The 22258-nt window shown below is 35.6% G+C and overlaps 1 protein-coding gene across 1 annotated transcript in view; it reads left to right on the top strand.

Annotated features, from left to right (window-relative positions):
- Positions 1-18620: 18620 nt before the first annotated feature.
- LOC103807778 (liprin-alpha-2-like) overlaps positions 18621-22258 on the top strand; it is a 38357-nt gene continuing 34719 nt past the window's right edge. The window contains exons 1-2 of the mRNA XM_009080525.1: positions 18621-18635; positions 19618-19719. Of these exons, the coding sequence (XP_009078773.1) occupies positions 18621-18635; positions 19618-19719 (117 nt within the window). The remainder of the gene's footprint in view (positions 18636-19617; positions 19720-22258) is intronic.

Raw genomic sequence — 22258 nt, 5'->3', positions numbered from 1 at the left:
TCATTTTTGTTGTCATTGTTGTTGTCATTAAGCATGGAGTATAACATATAATGCATATTATATATGTGTGTATAATAATAATAATAAGATTCATTTATCATGAAGTCTGGGAGCAAGTGGAGGATCGGAGACACTAGTGGGAATAGGGCTGATGGCTATGGCAGAGAGACATGAACTGAGATGAGTGAGAAGTGAGAGTGAAGAAGGAAGTTTCAGTTCTCCCAACTGAAAAGGCAGATCTTTTCATGGAAATGTGAAGTTTAATAGGAAAGATGTCTCAAGAAGGATAAAAGTGGGACAGGGGCATGTTAATGAGAAAATGATTCATTCCATTTTGAGAATTTATAAAGGTTGTATTACCAAATACGCATGTGAACTCCTTAGATGTATGGATTACTTCCAAGTCAGTGAAATAATAATGTCACACCAAGCTATACATTGCACTTAATTAAACATTTTCAGAATAGACCCTATCTGCTAGTTCAACCACTCAACCTGGAAAGAGTTCAGCTTGTAGGAAACCATACTCCTGGTACTGGCACCTAAATAAGACTCTTGCACTCTTCCAGTATAGCCCTTTTACTGTGATTATATGTATATACAAATACATTGCATTTTGAGTGGTGAGATAGAAATTTTGTTGCAGTTGTTTGCCATGCTAATAGTTCTGGTTTATTAAACTGCTAATAGTTGTCTTCTAAGAAGTCACAAACATGCCCTGAGAAAGAAAAGGAATTATTTCAAAGGTCAGTATTACTTAAGCACTTGTTTCATGATTACAGCAGATTGGAGTTAGAAGTAATTGGAAAGCATACTGATATTGCAAGTGATGGATCAGAGGAAAAAGGCTTACACGAAAGATTATGTTCTGAATTTCCTCAGTGCCTCAAGGAAGTCACTGACTTGAAAAGGCATTGATACTAAGGCAAGGATTAAACTCGATTTCAGTTTACGAAAGGAAATGCACAGGAAAAAATATCCGTACTGTGAGAACTCTGTATATCTAAAATATAGCATATTTATTTTCTTTGAGCCATGATGTCAGATCATTGAAAGAAATTCATTAAGAGAAACTTCCCTTCCAATGTTACATTTACATTCTCATGCTGTTGGATTGCGAATTAGTTTCTGTTTGCAAAAAGATGGAAGTGGGAATATGATCCTTTTGAAGAGCTTGAATTTCACCTGATCTTTGAATTGCACCCCTGCTCCTTCTTTCATATGTCAAAAGTCTCTTAATGTTTACCTGGGTAGTGATACAGTGAACTTTGCAGCTATTTTCTTTTTCTGATTAGGTATATAAAACAAGCACAAAACCCCCAAAACAAAACAAAACATTTTTGGAAAATTTGCCATCCATCACTTAGCTTTGTCTGATTTTTCTTACATCCAATTTTTGTATGTGTGTAAAATATTTCTTTTTGAACTAAATATATTCATCCTTCAGATTACACATTTTAGAGACCTAACAATATCAAATTATTAGCATCAACTGGCTTCTTATTCCAGTCCTCCCTGCCTTTTATTTTACATAATAAAAGGCATAATTACACAGTAAGCCATAATTATAGGGTAAGGGAGAAATGTGAAGAGGCAGATTATTTGAAATAAGATAAATATTTAACAATTATACAGAAAGGACAAAAAGAAACATTTTGGGACAAGTGAGCAGAAAGAAACCTTATGAAGATATTTCTAGCAAGGCATCCTGTGATCTGCTAAACATATTAAACTTTCTCTCTCTTAAATATATACTTTTTTGTATGCATAGATTTTTCCCCAGACAAATAATGAATAATTTTTACTACCGTGGCTCCTTGATTTTGAAGCATGTTGAGCTACTTCTTGGATTCATTATTCTTGCAATTAGACCTAATGCAAATTTTTTGCAAATGGGGAAAAAAAATTCCTTTCCAGCTCTTAGTTTTAAAAACTTCTGAGGATTAGTCTGATTCTGTCTAAATTTTTGTTCTGAGAGTAGTATTAACATAATTCTGAAAACTAGGTAGTGAGAAATCATAAATTTTGCATTAAGTCATTATGTTCTCAATTTTTAAAATACTATTTTTGAAAATATCTTCGAATAAATAACCTTATTGTATTTCTCCTGGTCTCCCTATGTCCACATCCTCCAGAGTAGGATCAAAATCTATTAAATTTTTTTTTAATTTTCACAAGATTTATGGAATCAACTAGTACTGCATTTGAGGAATAGATAGATTAATTCTGAGGGAATTGAATCAGTAAAAGATGCTTTGAAGCATGAATGCCAGGTTAGATTTAGATGTGGAGCATGTGCTGGGAGGTGAGTTTCCTCTCATAAGTTCTCATTCTGTGCTTCACCTTGAAGGGCATGTTTCCTACCAGGGAGAGGGGGAAGGAAAGCAAGAATGTTGACAATATTGTAAGCATAGAAGCAGAACTGTTTCCACTTTGTAAAATTATGAAAGAAATAAAAATAACATGTTGGTCGTGAAAAAAGCCTTAATGGATTTCAAAAGTGATAGAAATACCTCTGAAATGGTCCAGTTTTTCTGGTGAATTATATAAATACTTTAGTATTGACTTCAATATATTTTCCTGATTTTGATCAGATGAAAATTTGTCCGTGAGTCTGTCCAATTTGCTATTTTGCTAAATCAAAATAATTAGAAAATTAATGAAATGTTATTAGCATAACCTTACACTGGAAATCTATTTCTTTTTGCAGCCATGGAAAAAGAGTTATACATTTCCATTTAGTTTCAGGAGGATTTTTTACTATTTTTTCTGACAAGTATCATTACTGAAGCTTCATTAGAAGCTGCAAACTTTGAAATAGTTTTCTTTTTCAAAAAACATCCTCAAATTTCATATTACATTTTTATTTGCTCCATAAACAATGTCGTTGATATTTCTCTTAAAGCAGATCTAAACAGATACAGAGCTAATCACTTCTTCAACTCAACTGATTTTGAAATATTGGGTAAGCATCAATATTTGTTGCAGAAAGGAATCAATTTTGATTGATAACTATATATAAATAGCATCTTTATAAAGATGCAGTTTCTCAAGATGTATTGTTTGCTATTAGATCTAGGCAATCAATATGTGAATTACCTGCCTGGCTATTAAAAAAATAAAAATAAAAAGAGGGTTTGTCATAAATTACATGAACTGTAGATGGAAACTCTGTCATGAGGCCATGCAGTCACACTGGTAGTCTTTTCTCATTTTTCTTTTCTCACACATTTACACCTGTTATAACTCAGAACCCAAATCTAAATGAAGCTGGTAAAAGCAGATGAAAGATAAAATTAGGATTAAGAGGTCAGAATCTGTTTAGTATTTGTAAATTGAGGTTAAAAATGTGATATATATGACATAGCCTGTCAGTTTGGCCTTATGACCTCCTGCTCAAAACCAGTGTAACATCCCTGTTCTGATTGTATAAATGAACTCATTTGGCCTGAACAGAAGCATTTGCCCTAGATCAGTGCCAGGAAGGAAAGTGAAATGGAAAAGCTATGTCAAACACTCAGGAATTCCTAGCAGAGTCAGGGAGCCAGGGACTGGAAGCTGCTGCAGGGCATCTTGAGTCTTAAATATCAACTAGATGTTACAAGAGCCATCTGCAGATTAGGGGTTTTTTTAAATTCTGCCAGTCACAGGGACAGCTCATTCAACAACTTGGGAATTACAGGCTGTGGAGGCAAACACCTCTGTAGCTGGCATCAGTGTACACTGCTGCTTATCCTGGAAGGCACCCAAAGGGAAAGGAAGCACAGAACAGTTTCTTCATGTTCTATTCTATGCTTTTCTATCCTTGGATGCAGGGATTTCCTAGTCTTTGTTAAATCTGTCTTCAGGAACATTGCAGTAGTGAAGGACAGCCCTGACTAACAGCCGGGGCTACACCATAGAGATTCCCAGTGACTGGAGGTGATCATCCAATTTATCCCCAGGACAACTACCTCTCACCCAAAGTAATTCCCACATTTGGTTTCAGAGTTGTCAAGAGCCAGAGATAGCAAATGAGCTGTCTATTTCTAGCTATTTCGATCTATTAAGGCAGCAAAACTGAGCAATTTGCCAGTAGTTGCCCTGTTTCGAAGGCTGAGGAAGTGTAATTAACAGGTTTGGTCAGAGTATGTGATTTTGTGTTTACCCTTGAAGTGTATCAAGTTTTCACTTACAGCTCTCAGTGGACTACAGAAGATTGTACTGTAGTTGCCCAGGTCTCCATAAGCACAAATAGGCATGGCTAGTACTCATGGCAGTCAGAAAGCCCATGTGCTTTAAAATGAATATATTTGATCTTATACTTTTCACTGCTATTTTGGTATACTATTCTTTTGCTTAAATGTTACACATATTTTTAATTAATTGATAGGTTGTTCCATTGTAGAAGATGACTGAAATCAGGAGTTACTTCTGTCTTGTTGAATTTCTTATCCTGGGCTTCATTTGGGTGTTTCTTTTTCACTTATAACACTGTTAACTACTGTTTGCATATTTTACTTTTATTCCCATCACTTTCAGTTACTGTTCATATCTCTGCCATTATTTTGTTCATTTGCTTTCCTGCTTACAGTTCAATGCACTTTTCAAAGCTGCTTCATTTTGCTGTAAAGAAGACTTTACTGATAATCAGTGAAAGGAGAAATATATTTCCTGTGTTTATACTCACAATGCTATTTTGACATAAAGGTGAGCATGGCCCATGTTGTTGGCCCACAACTCTGTAAAGGCAGATGTAGCAATCAAAGCACTGAAGGAGAGCGCACACAATACAGGATACAGAGCTCTAGACTCTACTGTATGAAAGCATATCATTTAGCTCTCCCCTGGGGTTGCTATTTGTTTGTCAGCCTAGGTGGCTGTGAAGTCTGTCTTTTTCCATTCCAGTTGATTTATCAGGAAAACTGATTATGCATTATGTGGCTGAAGCCAATTATCTGTCATGTTGGCATGTTGTCTCTGACTCGTCCCTCACAATTTACTGCCTCTTTTTTTATACTTAGTTTGTCAGTTCTTTTGGAGAGAAAACATTTTCTGCTCTCATACCGCACAGTAGGGTGAAATACTAGGCCTTGAGGTAGGATTTCTAGTGCAAATTTATAAAAATGATTTAATACAAAATAAATTTTTTGTTTGCATGAAGTGTTATGGCATAAGAACTGAAGCGGAGGTTATATTGCTTTCACTTGGATCAGCCAGAGATGACACTCGGTATATCTGACCTCAGTGAGAAAGAGTTTCCAAGTATTGTACTGCGGGTGGCAAAACTTGCCAAAGCTCTGTATGCATGGGATAATATATTTGGATTTCTTAATATTTTAAAATTACATGAAAGCACCAACTTTCTATGTCAAATTTTGGTAGTTTAGTTCTTTTCCCTTCAAGAGAAGTTTGCTGGTTTAGACTTCTAAGCCTGACTGACTTTTGAGAGAGACATCTGAAGTCAGACTCCAAAGTCAAGATAGATGAATCCCAGCTATATAAAATTGATAATTTCATTTTAGAGGAGGAATCTCCTTGAATTTAGGTATCAAGATGCAGATTACTTGTTGGAATTAGAAGTTCCTAAAATGTATGCATTCTTGGAATCCAGTTTAGCAAAATTTACTGTGAGGGGCGAACTTTCTGACATGCTTGGCCTTGAGACATTAACATGTCTGATGGAAAGTATGACTGATGATGCACATTTCTCATCCGGTTCGCAGTATTTTATGTTTTTTTTTTTAATAGTGCAGTAGGTGCTAGAGGCATTGCCTCCTGGTACTTTTAAGCTATGGGGAATCATTTATGACATTACAGCTACCACAAAAGCATATTTCAACTCAACAGTCCCTCAGAGCAGTAGTTTTATTCAGATGCTTTGAAACTCTGCCTTATCCACAATGTGGTCCCATGGTCTGTCCTTTTAGTATAGCCCAACATAACCTAACGTTCTTCACACACGCCTACATAACGTCATCACTTTTTAAAGAAGTGAAGAAATCTGAAAGAGCTATTGAATTCCTACTGCTGAGTTTTCAGATTAAAAGAGTCAGGTTCTTTTAGATATTACATATGAGGAAGGTTTAATGTTTGGAACCAAATTTACTTGTTTGAAGACATTTGACATCTGATATTTTAATTTAGAAAAGTGATACAGCAAGATTCTGAAACCAGAATGTAAGCACAATATAACAATCACGCTGAACAGTAAAATCACATAATAAACACAATTCCCATTACCATTCTCTGTATGCTAACTGTCATGACACTGGGTGCTCCTGGTTGTTGGGAAGAATTGCACAGATTGAAGCCAGCTCAAACCTGTTACTCTCTTCAAAGTAACTTTTGTGATTTGCTCAGTATTTATAATGGTTAGGTTGTGCCACATATACAGCTCTCCTGTGCTGGTCTCTCTGGCTCAGGAAGATAATGCTTTCTGTTGATTATTTTAGAGAAGTCCATTTGCATAACCAGTTGACTCTCAACTGATACAGCCATATATCTACAATAAAGGCCACCCTCTGGTCCTTTTGGTGTTGGCGTAAGTTCAGCTTCCTATATGATAGCTGTGGTGACTTTCAGAATTCTTTTCTGAGCATCATGGGTTCATCATCCTTGTCTGTCTTCATAGAATCAGAGGTTGGAAGGGACTACAATGAGTCATCTGGCTCAACCTCCCTACTCAAGCAGGGCCATCCTAGAGCACATGGCTCAGGATTGTGTCCAGACAGTTCTTGAATATTTCCAGTGAGGGAGAATCCATGACCTCTCTGGGTAATCTGTTCCAGTGGTCAGTGACTTGCACAGTAAAGAAGTTCTTCCTCACATTCCAGTGAAGCTTCCTGTGCATCAGTTTTTGCCCATTCCCTGTTATTTTATTGGTTTCCACCACTGAAAAGAGTCTGGGTCCATCATCGTGGTAGCACTTGATTAGGTACTTGTATACATTACTGAGGTCCTCTCTCAGTCATCTCTTCTCTAGACTGAACAGACCCAACTCCTTCAGCCTTTCCTCATCAGTGAAGTGCTTCTGTCCCCTAATCATCTTCGTTGCCCTCAGCTGGACTCGCTTCAGGAGCTCCATGTCCCTCTTGTATTAAGGAGTCTAGAACTGGACACAATACTCCAGGTGTGACCTCACAATGACTGAATAGAGGGGCTCTTATCTGGCCTTTCTTTCATTGTAGTGTCTCATTGACCAATCACACAGAGTCAGCAATATTGCAAATTACAGAAAATACTCATGGAAGGAAAAAAAGCACGTGTTAAATAGTTATCCTTAAAAAGTCTGGATGATCACACACACCTGTTTGGTCAAGTCTTCTGGAATACAGAAGTCCTAATATGCAATGTTCATCAATAGATGAACAAAAATATGATGCTGCACAGAGGAAAGATGAAGAAGACATCAGTCATATGAATAATTCCTTTTATTGCATTATTAATTCTCTGATAGCCAAAACAAAGACTTGTTTTAAAATGTTTTCTGGAGCTATCTATGAAATGCTATCCAGTTATTGCAGAGGAGATCTTTAGAGAATAATTTAAAAGAGATAAAATTTTTCATTTATCTTTTAAAATTAAGATATGTGTCAGTTCTTAGGCAAACTGTTTTCTGAAGATCTAGTGAAGACTGCATGCACATACATTCATGCAGTCTTACATAAGCTACCTAACAGACAAAGAAGTCTTTTTACATGTTGACGTAATTTGTAGAAAAAATGCAAATCAAGTTGAGCAGGCTTCCTGAGGCAAAACAGAAGATAAAACTTTATGCAAAGCTCAACGTGATCAGAGCAGAAGGATATTTTCAAGTATTCCTATTTCAACGGTTATGGGCTGGCTTCTCTGTGTATAAAAAGTGCAAAAAAGGATAGCTTTATTATCCCCTTTATTTTTGCAAAATGTCCACTGCTGCTGGGTTGGGAAAGGTACCAGAGTAAGTCATCCTGGCTTGAGATGGAGGAAAGAAAGCCTGGGTGAGAGCTGCCCTTAAGATCATGGTCCTTAACTGGCTTTCTGGTCAGCTACAGTAAAAGTTTTCCTCTTAAGTTAATATGCTTTTCAATTATAAATTGGCTTCAAAGAATTGATGGGTTGGTCTATCGACTGACTTTTTGGAAGCTGAATCTTTCAAAGTGCTTCCACTGTTGTGACTGAGTTTAATTTCTTTGCATCTGCAGTCTTCAGGACGAGGGGCATCAGAGCAAAAGGAGAAAATAGTTGTAAGTTTTGGATGCACTGTGAACTGCTGTGGCACCCTGAGCTTCAGCACATTCTTAGTTGTGTATTGTGGCTGGTGTCTTGGGCTCATCATGAGAAATAAGAACAGCAAATTTAGCAGAGAGAGAAAATTATCTTGTTTATCAATATTGCATAAGAATAAATAATTATGCAAAAAACTTCAAGAAGATTTATGAAATTACAGTTGACAATTATGATCATGCTCTACAATACACGTTCCACTTCAGTTGGATTTCTGGTATTTGCCTTTGTTTGGATGTTTACTTGTAATTTTCATAATGGCCGTGGTTTTGGAAATATGCTGTAATTAAGTATACCCAGAGAAAAATTTTTATTGAACATACACTTTTTTACATGTTAGCTTGTTTGGGGTTTTGGTTTGGTTTGGATTGGTTTTTTTAAACTTCTGAACCTTGGGTGTGAGAACATCTTGGGGAAATACAAATCATAAACTCATTATTATACAGAAAATGCAGGAAGTTTGTGAAGTATTTCTATGCAGTGAGTCTGTCAGACCTATCTATGGGTAGGTAGGAATGAGTCTGTATGCATTCTATTTCACAGGGGAAGCATAATATAAACATGGATTATTTATGTGCCAGATATGCCATAGTTTCTGAGAATCAGTAGTATTAAAAACATGTTTTCTATTTCTCTTGACCTTAGCTGCTGCAAATGCAAAGCGATAAAGAAGGACTAAGTTATAGCCTGAGTCTAGATGTTTGTGCGATTTAAACACATCTGGTGAAAGTATTTAATACTCCATATGTGTGCCTTTGTGAATGTGCATGTATTTCACTAAAACACTATCTCAGAAAGGTAATTTTTATTTCCTCGCCCCCTCATACAACTCTATCCAATCTTGTGGTGGTAGGTGTAATCCTAAACTGAGCTTTCCTGAACAGAAGAGCTCAAAGCTGTCATGTATACTCTGTCCTGAACATTATCATGTGTATTTATTTAGTTATCAGGAGACACAATGTAGTAAGAGGGGACAGATGTAACACTGAATTGGTAGTAATGTAGTTGGATAATGAGCTTCAAACAGAAAAAGGAGCTCTGCAGCATCTCAAAGGCAACTGTAGTTGTTTGAAGTGTAACTTTTGTTTAGAGTGCTAGATCCAGATTAGCAATTCTGATTTAGTTTTCGAAGCAACAGTCACACTGCAAACAAGCCCAATTGTTTCTGAAGTATGCGTGTAAAGATTAGGTACCAAACCTTTCTCTGACACAGGTTTGTAGTAAATATTTTAAATGTAACTTTAAAAAATAAATAAATCTCTATGTTTGTCAGTTTCTGAATTTTCCTTTCTGTGGAGAAACATGGATAATGCTAGGTGGAGTCATCTAAGTTATATTAAAAAATGAAAAAACCCTTTATCCTATTTCATATATTATGTAATGTTTATGTGAGGTGATCATATGTATATGTAAGCAGGTCTGGCAAAATGTGCAACAAAACTCAGGGTTGTGTACACATTTGTCATCAGAACAGATACCACACCACTTCTTAGAAGTCATGGACTAGGTCCCAATTTTGGGATAGTGTCCTTCTGGTAGTCATGCTGTTCTCCAGCATTGCACAGGCACTACCCATGCCTGAAGGACTAAATAACTAGATGTGGACAAATGCATGGATTGTCTGGGTTCTGAGCAGAGTCAGCCTCTGGACCACCAGTGGGCAGCTCAAGAATTTATAATTAATGAGGCTGCATTTTGATGTAAATGTCTCATTTATTGAATGCAATCACTGGAGTACTATAGGGATTTTGATAAGCAGCATTTTTTTGTTTTATGTAGGACTACTTCTCATACCCAAGAGTACGCCATGTATAGATGATATCATTTATAAATTTTTTACTCCTTTCATGAATTCAACACATTATTGAACATCAGTGAAAATGTCCTTTCATTAATATTTAGTGTTCTGTTTTTCTGAAATAAAAAAGACTCTATTGTTTTTGCTAACTCATAATAAATAAAAATCCTTTAGGATAGCAAATGTTTTTATTATTATCACTATTAACTACCAGGCTTTATCAGCTTCTTTCTTTAGAGAGAAGAAAAAGGTCTACTCACTACATTTTCAGAACTGAAAAGCCTCTACGTATTTTACATTAATTAACCTGTAGTCTTAAAAAAAAAAAAAAAAGCTTTCAAAGACTTTAGTAGTGCATGGAAACATACGGATGAAATTGCCAGTGTCTGAATCTTAACATCATTTAAAGATGTTTTATTACTCTATCTTCAGTATGTAAGACACAGAGGTTAATCAGATGTTTGTTTCTTGTGTGATTTCTATTATAGAAGATGCCATTCCTTAATTTGGTGTTCTTAGCATCTGTAAGTACATTATATATTTTTCCTCAGGACAAAGTCTATGTCAGTAATTACCACTTCATCATGTTTCCTGATAAAAAAACATCTGCAACTAATTATCTTGTTTTCTCCACTGCAGTTTTTTAATTTCATTGCAATAGTATGGAAAATGAAAGATTACTGTTAGCAATCTCATTATATAATGCAAGACTTGAGCAAATTTTAATGCTACTTCTATTGTACATAAAAAAAAGTCAAATGTTCTATTAGATTGCTGGAAGGAGCAAAATTGGGGTTCCTTCGTGAGGTACATATTTGTACTTTGTAGATATTAGGTAACTGCTTGGACTAACTGGAAAGAGTAAGTCAACATGTGTTTTCAGTGTAAGGATCAGTCAATTATTTCTACAAAACAAACCACTTATATCCTACATTTCTTATCAAACAAAAAGGAAATTAGTGAAATCTATGGCTTAAATTATCTCCACCACACACATCAAGAAAAGAATATGTGTAAATGCAATATCATCATAGAAGTCAATATGTACTGTAGTCATCTGCCAAAGGATCCAACAATAAAAAGTAAAGTGGAATTCACAGTGGTGAAACTGTATATGTGGATTCATTGTTATGGACTCAAAAAGATATCTTCCAAATGTCATTTATTCCACCTTCATTTCATGAGACAATACCATAAACCCTCACAGACATTCATCTTGATTGTCACCAGAAGTGTGTCACTACACAATTCCTGCAGAGTCAGGTTTGTTGCTTAACTGTTCTTGCAAAGAGTTTTCCTAATACTGCCCTGAGCTACTTTGGCTACACTTTAGCCTCACTGTGACTCTGGTCACTAGTCCTGCTGTTGCCGCAGGAACCAAACCCCCTACAGCTCCAGCTGGACATTAGCACATACATTAATGAGATAATTGCTACCAATCTATATTCATTATTTCCACACTTTTGGTTGATGGTAAAGGAGGATTGCAAGCTGGTCACCACCAGTGTTACCAATTATAAAAGGGATCCCTGATCACTAGATTTATTTGGGGTTTTTATTTACTTGTCTCATTAAAGCTTTAGTTCTGCTGGGACAGGTCAGACCAGAAGCAGCCATCTGCAGTGTAGAAGTGGCTGCTTTCTCAATTCCCTTTATAGAAGCCCTATATAGAAAAAATGGAATCAAAGATGCAATTCCTTTCAACTAGAAAAGCCCAAAAGAGATATATGTAGCTATAATGGATCAATCACATCCTAAAAGTACATTTATTTCCCTTTGCTGCTCTTGGGTGACCCACTTGTATATAGAAAATCTAATATTTGCATGCTCAAGCATCAGTTAGCAATTATTCGTGCCAGGAAAAAGATCAAATATTATTAATGTGAAGAGATTAATTGGTGGATAAAGTCAGTTAGTAAACTAGATTCTGGTTTTAACTTGACAAATCTTTTTTTTTTTTTTGATGAAAAGAAGAAAAGCTCCAACTTTTTAACTTGATTTTTTTGTTAGATTTTGGTATGTATAATATTCTGTGGTTTGGGGAGTTATTAAAAATAACAGAATTTAGTGTGTTTACATTTTCTTTGTCCTTCTCCTTTTCTATAGCTTTACACTGAGTAAATTAATGAAAAAATGTGAAACAAAAAAATTAGGAAAAATAAATTCTTTCAAAGTATATTTATAATATAAAACGAGTTAATGTTATTTAGTATCCTGTTTCAAATTCTGAAAGGGGAAAAATATGATTTTACTGCAAAAGGAAGAATTCTGAATCAGAACAGGAGACTTGTTGACCTATTATTAATAACTGAATGTGTAATTATGGATAAAATTTACCCAGAGATAATGCTGAGGAAGAAGAGATGGAGACAAGTGTCAGGACAGTTACACAAAATAAGGGAGAAGGAAAGGTCATGCTGCATTTTGTCAAGTTTGCCTGGAAGAAAACAAGAAGATGCTGTGTGGAGAAAGAAATTGGGGCGAGAGGTAGAGTTTGAAAAGTGAGTCAGGAATGCTAAAGATCAACAGGACCAGTAAGCTAGAATTGACATCAAAATAAGATGTGCATTCCTTATCCAACATTATAAGATAAGGCCTATTCTGTTTATGGTTAAGTACGTGTTACTTCTTACAGTCACCCTTCATATATCCTCTCTGTCAGGATTTATTTTAGGTTATTTCTTAGGGCCATATACTGACCTCAATCTGCCTTACAATGAGAGTTGTATGTATGCAATGATGTGCTGGAGCCATTGTACAGTCTTCAAAATGCTTTAATAATTTGCATATTGTCCAGGTTTATTCTCTTTATGACTTTGTGTTTATTTTAATTTTGAAAAAAAGAAAGGAGGATGATAAAATTCTGTGCTGGCAATGGGAGTTTGTACTCTTGTAATTCAATGCAGTAATTTATTGTGTGCTTATCCTACTGCTCTGTGAGCATTTCACATATTTAATATTTAAATATCTGGAAAAATATGTATCTGATTAACTGGAATAAAATCAATCCCATTTTCCATAAAATTGTTTTGAAAATTAGTCATGTTCTGTCATTTTAGACCATATTTTGCTCTCTTTATTTATAGATGATAAATTTCTAACTGAGGAGGAGTAAATTCTCATCAGTTTTGATGCAATACAGTATTTGATCACTTAAGACATGCTGGTATAAATATCTTTTATGTTAAAGAATGACATTTGGAAATAACAACATATGCTAGTCTGCAACATAAATTTATCTGTAAATTATCTATGTACTTTTACAAAAAGTGACTACAAAAGTGACAAAAATAACAAAGGCATTAATTATTAAAGGGAAAAAAGTTGATGTAATTTTGTTTATTATATAGCTGACTCACTTCCATGCTTCAGTAGTGTGATTTGAAGCAAAAATCACTACAGCCCCAACTAACACCATCATCCCACTACTGAAAAGTGTGCTGCCATAGTGCCATACATTAGTACCACTAATGTATGTGGTCCAGTACATACAGTAAACTGTTCTGAAATATAACTAATTGATACACCTTGTAAGCCAGTCTGCAGTTTTGTCCTACATTGTATATGTGTGAACAGCTATGTGCTGTTTAAAAATCACCCACCTGAATTGCAACTTCAGCTTTATTATGTTTACAGATGTTTATTTGAGTGATGTTTTATCCCATCCCTTTTCATTAGTAGTCCAACAGATGTTGAATTTGGTTAGAGACCCTCTGTGCCTTAGTGTTCCCATTGGCCAGGAGCAAAGCATTAAAGAAACAGTGCTATTTTCAAGTAAGAGAGTATGTTACTGTTGTTCACTATGGTGTCTATTCCAAATTGAACCAATCTAGTTTATATGATCTGCAAAGTGAGACCTTAACATTTCCCATCTGCCTTTTTTAAGACTAAGTTCATTCCGCTTCACAGATATGGGAGAATGACTCTAGTTTGGTATAATTGGATTTGCTACATTATATTAAGAAAAATATTAAAAACTAGGCTATATTTTAATATTTTTTTTTAATTTGGCTTTTTTTTTTTCCTAAATGGATGGAGGCTGTCAAGTCCTTTGAAGCCCCAAGTTTTATAGCTTGCTACCAAGGATGACAAATAAGTAACTAAAGTTTCATCTACTGCCTTGTGCTGGAAATCTTTTTTTTAAGCTTTTGTGAACTCATATCTCATCATAATCTGAAGAATCTCACAGAACACAGAAATTTTAGATAAAACATAAAAATCTGTTGTTGATTCTATCATACCTTTTTTTTCTCTCTTGTTCTTCTGGTTTATTATTACTGTGTTTTAACACACCAATATTCACTAAATATACATTATTCTTCAGAAAGCATCAATTTTAGTGATCAGTACGCAACACATAATACAGAGCACCGAATCTAAACTATTTAAGTAGAGAAAGTGGAAATATATTATTAAATGAGCACATTGCATACTTTTTTCAGTTTTCCATTAAAAAGTATTTGACTGTGGAAAAACACCTGGAATATTAGCTGGGCACACTTTAGCCAGTGTCATGTCAAATTTGCATTTTTGCATGACAATTTTTCAAGCTAATTTGAGAAATGATGGAACAGGTTTGGTTTTGACTGTTTGGCACTGATTAGAGAGTTATACTTGGGTCATTGCTTTTAGCTGTATTACTAAAACTCTGTGAATTCATATTATTATTGCGCTACTTTCAAGTGAAAACTATCGCAGCAGATTTGTGCTCATGTCTTCTGTGAGCAGGGTCAGATATTTTTCCTGAAGTAATCCTGTGTGAGAAAATCATTGCTAGAAATTGAGCCATTGTCACAATACTTGTGTTGGAGATTCACTTTGGCTTCAAAAAGCTGAGGGAATTAATTTTCCTATTATCTTGAAATTTATCTAGAAAGACTATGTTATCAACTAACTTGTAAACAGATGCATTTAAAGCTTCTTTTTGGTTGAATTTTGAAATATAATTTTGAATGTTTGTGGTATTCTTGTTCTTCTAAAAAATCATCAAAGTAACATGATACAGCTGGTGAATTTAGATGACATTTCTGTAAAAGTCAGGTTACATATGTTGCAAAACTACACCAAAATATGTATATCCACATCCATTCAATATGTTCAAATGGCCTTAATCAGATATATCTGAAAAGTTTTTTCTCTCTTCCAAGGGGTATTAACTGTGTCTTGTGTGTAGGTAAATGTCTACATATTTCAACATTTCATTCAAAATTTCATTCCACATTTCTGGGGAAAAAGGTATTTATAAAAGGTGGAGTGCAGGGTCAAAAATCCACTGTGTTACTGAGTTAGTTCTCTCTCTTTCATAACAGAAATCTCATCCTGTTAGGATTATTAAGGTTGGAAAACACCTCTAAAATCATTAAGTCCAATTGTTAACCTAGCACTGCCAAGTCCACCACTAAACCACATCTGGAAGTGTCACATCCACACATTTTTTAATACTTCCAGGGATGGTGATTCCACCACTTCCCTGCTCAGCCTGTTCCAGTGCCTGACTACCCTTTCAGTGAAGAAACTTTTTTCTGTATCCAGTTTAAACATCCCTTGGTGCAACTCTTCGTCTTTGTGGATCACTGGAACTCTGACATTGTGACATAGCATTGCAGCTATGAGCTCTCAATTTCTGTGGCATACCCTCAGCTTGGAGACTAATTATATATATTTTATGCATATTTCATCATAAAAAATAAACCTTGCAGGCCTTTCATGGGAACAATAAGCAAAGAAAGCAGCACTTGTAGAGCTGTGGTATGCTTTCCCTGCCAGCCTTCCTGTCCCAGTGGCATCTCACTCTCCCAGACACCCTCCAGCCTCTGCTTCTACTGTATTTCAGTCATTTCAGCAGGGGAAGTCCTTGACTCTTGTTTATTTGCAGCACCTAGTGGTCCTTTCAGTGGCTACAAATTTCTGTTGAATTGGTTTTCAAGGCTTCTGCCTTCTCTTTAAAGGTAAACATAGGATAAATGAAGATCTGTCACTTAGAGTCAGCTGTTTTTCAGTTAGACTTGGTGTCATAGACCAACTATTAAGAGAAGCAGCAGATAAGATAGACTCAGAGGTTAGGTTTGTTCTGATGGGGGTAAAATAAGCTCTTTCTTGGGATGTTTATTGTGAAAAAAATTGTTCACATCTTGATGTCATGGCATAGTGTAAAAGCAGTGCAATAATTTTCATCGAGTTTTAACTCACTTCTGTTATTAATTAGCTTTATAATGATACAACTTCTCTATAAGCTTTAACAGTGCAGTTGTGCCAGTCAAATCATATTAGTTATACAACAGATAGTGCCTTCAGGGCTCCCAAAGTATGATTGACTGTCGTGGTCACTGACCGTGCAGGATTTCTTCTTCAAACAGTAATTCCAGATGACAGTATTCCCTTGATCCCTGTATATATAGGAGGGAATTGCATGAACAGAGGTCATTATCATCACATGTTATTTATTACATAACTGGATGTTGTGGTAAAGCAAAAGTATGCTTTGCTTTGCATAGAACCTGTGGGAAAAACACGTTTACTGGAGCATTACATGGTCACATCTCAGGGATACCTTGTATAAAAAGGGTACATTTAAAGTAAGTTTTACCTGTAATTTTGGAAGCATTAGTTGAAAAACAAATTGTGAGGTGTTATCCTAGTTATTAATTCATCAAAGCAGATGTGACAGAAATAACAGTTTGTAAAGTTATATAGCAAACTCAATTTTACTTTGAGACTTGCCCTATAAAAGGCTTATGATATAAACAGGAGGAATAAAACCATCTTTCTGCCATCCAATTCAGAGAAGTCAAAGTTCTTGACGACTGAACAGTCTCTCGTACTTCAGATGAAGTAAGGTGGCCACTTGAGCTACAGCAGTAAGAAGAGGTGACTGCTTCTTGTAAATGCTAGCGCTGCAAGTATGTCAAAAGCACAGAGAAATTCCAGAGAGCAGCAGCAACTGAATAATTTAAAGGCTTGAAGAGGCCATGTTAGTGACTCAAGTAAAAAGGTCTAAAACACTGGACACAGCTAGCCCAACTAAGGTAGATGCTATTAGATATTCTGAATATAAGCTGAAGATATTTCAAGACTGAGATGACACTCTATTAGTTATGGGACTCTCTGGGAGCAGAACTTTGAGTAATGATTTGCTTATAAGCAAGGGAAAACTTATGCTGATGACTAGACAAAACTGCCTAAGAATAAACTCCATGATGCTCAGCAAATAGGAACTTCATTCCTTAATTGTGTGAGATTATGCTGACCAAAGCATTAGGGACTATATTGCTGGTAGCAGGCTTTCTTTGGCACAGCAAAGATGTGCAATTTGATAAACTTGCATCTTTTTCTATTTCCAAGGAAAGTAACAAAAGCATGACTGCTTTGCCTTACTGTAGTTCAGAACTTGAACTGTAAGTCACCAAATGATACTTGTTATCCTTTCCACCACCTGTCATCCATCTGGATTCCCAGGCATATGCCAAAATGTGTATTTTAATTCCAACTGAAACAATACAAAGAAATGAGAAAATGTAAATAGCAAAAACATACTACGTAGATTACACAGGAAGATTATTCTGTGAGACTCTGAAAGTATTACAGACACTTATCCATGTGTATAAAGCTTATGTAAATTAGCAACAAGGGTTCCACCCTACAGTGCCATAGAGAAATACGAAGAAAAAAGTCTGTGTATATGTGGTTTTGTGCTTCAAAATTGTGATTTAATGTGACTTGAGATAATTTGCATTCTATTAAATATTATATCTTCATTCAGCATGTAACACTAGTTATAACATTAAGGACAGGAGTTTTTTAAACAAAATTCTGGATGGAATAACACTGATGGACTGACAGTTTCTGAATCCTAGATTAAGACGTACAGGCAGAAGTTTTATTGATACTTTTGAAAAGTGAGAGTTTTATAACTTAAATATTATTGTCAGAGATACGTTAAGGGTTTTAACATTAAAGTAGCCTTAAACATTCTGGACCAGTAGGGTGTAAAATGCAAATATTGATCAGGAGGTATGACACAAAATATTGCAATATGATTCATGTGATCATTAGCTGGTGTCTAAAAATCCATTGAGGATATCAGAACAACACTTTCCTTGTTAGTGTGCAATTTGCACAGAGGTTTACTGTGAATCCAGGTCCAGCTGCTGAAAAATTTTAGAGGCCCTACTTGAAATTTATTTGAATACTTTTTATTATATCATACTATATACCATTAACTATTTAGAAACTTGACTAAAACAGAATAAGTCTAGGAATATCCATCAAACTTCTGCTGATCAGCTTTTTAGTTCAAATGAAAGCTGCTTTCCACAGCTCAAGAGGAAGCAGCAAACCAAGCCCTATCAAGATCATTGCTAGCTTTTGTCTTAAATAAGCAGATTTAGTCATTTAGTCTCAGCTTCATCCTACTGGATGATAAAATAAGCCACCTGGACATGTTTTTTTCTTGAACTGCTTTCTTTTGGGGGGCCAGTTTAACTGGCTGCTTGTGGTCTGGCGGGTGCTGTTAAACACTGTCAAGCTAAAATTAACTTGATATTTAAAAATATGTATATATCTTTGTTAAGCAGCAATGCCGCTCATGAAGGTATCTTTTTTTCCAGCATATTATCATAAATTTTGAAGGGTTTTCATCCTTTGCCTCACTCCTTTTGTGAGACATGTAGAATCTTTTGGCTGTAAAGGATAAAATAAACCACTACAGTTTAGTATATGTTGTGCCTGTCCAAAATAAACACATACAGAGTGAAACCCTTTAATTATTGAGATGAATGACAACTCTGTGACTGCCCTTTGTATAGTCAAAAATTTATGTGTATTGTTGAAAAGTTATAGCAATGGTAAAATCAAGACATTTTAATAGAAATTTTGACAACTGGCTATGTGTTTTTTTCAGAAAAGCTATTAGCTGCATGTATAAAACATTGGGAGCAACTTAAAATCCAGTTTCATTTTATGTTGTTAGTTTATTGAAAACTCATTCCAACTAGCAAATGTGAATAATGCTCTGAGTCATCACCTTTCATTACAATGCTGAAATACATTTTAATAGTTACATTTGAAATCAGATAAAAATAGAGTATTTTTTTTCTCAACACATTATATTACTTATGTTAATCTGATATTAGATAGATTTTGATCAGTGAATACCTTAACTTTTTTCTTCCATGCCAATTGCAAAGGCTGCCTTACAGACAGGCAAGAACACTCGCTAAGCGGGTATGTTGAGCTGAACCTCATTCTGTGTGAAATGTGCTGTCTCTGTTGCTATGAAATTGGCCAATTCTGTTCTTCTGGTGTGGTTCTGATAGCTTATGTATGGGAGATGTCGCTGCCATCTTGAACCTTCTTTTGTTTCTACACTTAAATCTGTTTTCTGTGGGTGCTTTTTATTAGATATGCCTAGACTTGAAATGGTTTTGGTAGATGCTGAAGCTTACATATGCTGTTTTAGTTTGTGTTGATGATTTCTAAATATTATTTAAATCCTAAAATGCTACAATGCATATGGATTTGATTATTCTAGTGCTTACATCCTGAGTAACTTCATGTATAATTTTATTCTACAGGAATTTGCTGCACTGACAAAAGAATTAAATGCATGCAGGGAACAGCTGCTTGAAAAAGAGGAGGAGATTTCAGAACTAAAAGCCGAAAGAAACAACACAAGAGTGAGTATACAGCAGACCTTTTCTGTATAACGTGTATGTGTAAACATATATATGAATATAGATATTCATGTGTATAAAAAAGAAGACAAAACTCCAGAATCTTAATAAGTAAATGAATCTCAAAGGATTCTAAGTAGCAAGACATGTCTAGCATGCAAGAGTCCTGGAGGAATTTAGTGTATTAATGAGATATATTACAAGCATAGCAGATTTTATATATAACATGGTCAGGTCATTCAGTTTAAATGTTTTCTAAGGCAAGGGACTCTTGCAGCCTTCCAAGCTCCAGGGCCTGCCTAAGTCGTCTACATGTATCCTTATCTCTTACCAAGGCAAAAGGCAAGGTTGCAACAGAGTAGATTTCCCTTGTGCCTTGGATTTGATCTAAATAAAGATGAGATGAAGGCTGCCACACGTACCACAGTCAGTCTGTTGTTTAGTCTAGATGCAGCCATGTGACCCTTGAAATAAATGTCATTTGCCACATAGATGACTGAGGACAACATTGCACCCTTAAATTTTTCATGTTCTAGTTCAATCAGTAGATGTTATTCTGTCTGGGAACATGAATATATTCGTTATAGTACCCTCTGAAAATTCTCAAATGATGTATGTACGGATTGCTTGCAGAAAAAAATAATTTGCACATACAAGTGTCTGGGAAAAAGCAGAATTGATCGAGAAGTAGAAGAGGGTAGCTGAGCAGACTTTATTTTGTGTGGAAAGGTGTGATAAAAGAGAGAAAATAGTCCCAGATCAGACAGGAGTCAGGTTGGCAGTGAACATATGGAATAGATCAGAGAATCACAGAATCATCAAGGTTGGAAGAGACCTTTAAGATCGTCAAGTTCAACCATGCACCAAGCACTACCACTGTAATGCCTAAACCACTAAACCATATTGCCCAGCACCAGATCCAGATTCCTCATAAACACCTCCAGGGATGGTGACTGTACCACGTCCATGGGGTTGAGGATCGGATGTTTTCTCATAGCCATATTTCATTCTTCTCTGATCTGTGTAGCTCGTCCTGTTTTCCTCTTCTTAATAAACTAACAATACTTTGGATGCTCAGGTAACATCTTTCCTTAGTAATCTAATTTGCATTCTGAAGGGAACCAGACTATGTATATGACAAAAGAACTGAGAGAGGGCCTTTCTCCCTCTTTTCTTCTGTCCAACTATAGCACCAGGGTGCCATAGACTTCACAAATTCAAGGAAGGACAGATGATGCAGATGCCTACGAAGAGACAGAGATGCCCCATCTACCTCCATGCTAACTTGGAGGTGCAGGAGATAATCACATTTAACACAAAATTCCTAGAGGAGATGGGTTTGGGAAATGTGATGGGAGACATGGATGAGACCTACTTTTTCATCCATGATTGTCACACATGCTGAGCAGTTCAAAAGTACTTGCACAAACAAATAAACAAACAAATTAATTTGGAGAGGCATGTAGGAGTTGCATCGCATTTTCTAGGTTTAGCAAACCATCTCAGGCACAAATCTGAAGACCTTCTAAATCTGCTTACATTATCAGGAACTGGTACATGTGTCAGTTATTTTAGTATTTAATGTAAAAATGTTTTATCCATTTCACTGCCAAACCCATTGAACAACAAATTCAGTGTATTAAAACTGCAGTGTACCAATACTTAGTGCGGTCTGATATAAGCAGTGCAGAGTAGCAAAAACCCCAAGGCAGCTAAGTAGCCAAAGATAGTCACTTGCCAAACAACTGTGAGAGAAAAGGAATATGACTCAACTGCAAGTCATCTCCTAAGTCAGACTGATCTCTCTCATAGGCACTTTCTTTTCAAATGAAGAAGCTTAAAGATCATCCATTCTTATGTTTCTTGTGTTATGTAAAAGAAAAATCACTAAGAGATTTTCCAAGAGAGCTAATATCAACAATTGCTAATTATAGAGTGTGATAATCCTTTCAAGTCTTTGCAGTTAAAATTAGTAAATGCTAACACTCTGTGTTTAAAATGAGGGTGAGGCTAGGTATTGGAGATCAAAATATTTAGGCTATAAAAAAATATAGGGAATCCAGGAGATGTTACAGCAAACGAGACAGAAAGATAGAGGCCAAGTATTAATGGAGGAGATTTATGTTATTAATGCAAAACCGCATTAGTATTTTCTAAGAAAAAAAATCGCTCCAAATTTTTTTCTGTTAATTTAGCAAAGCTTCTAATAAAGTGATAGTTTTTAGAAGACCACTGATATACTTTCACAATGAGAAAGCTAAATGTCTTTTCTCATATAAAAAACTAGTCCTGCTAACACTTCTTTCATCCCTCTCACGTTCACAGTTATGCCAGCTCTAGGTTGGCTATGTTAGCAAGGCTTGCCTGACCTCCTAGGACATGCTCATGCATAATCACACATAGGGGAACTACTTGCATCAACCACTTTTGTTGCAAGTAGCACTTCCTACTACTTTTACATGAAGTGGCTCAGTTCCAAATTGCAGCCTCTGAGCTTTTCAATCCAACCTTTTATCTTCCTGGGGTAACATCATAAAGATAC

This window comes from Acanthisitta chloris, unplaced genomic scaffold (genome assembly GCF_000695815.1).
Source record: "Acanthisitta chloris isolate BGI_N310 unplaced genomic scaffold, ASM69581v1 scaffold468, whole genome shotgun sequence".
In the NCBI taxonomy this organism is placed as follows: domain Eukaryota; kingdom Metazoa; phylum Chordata; class Aves; order Passeriformes; family Acanthisittidae; genus Acanthisitta; species Acanthisitta chloris.
The sequence above is the reverse complement of the archived record's forward strand: the minus strand, read 5'-3'. Positions and strand labels throughout refer to the sequence as shown.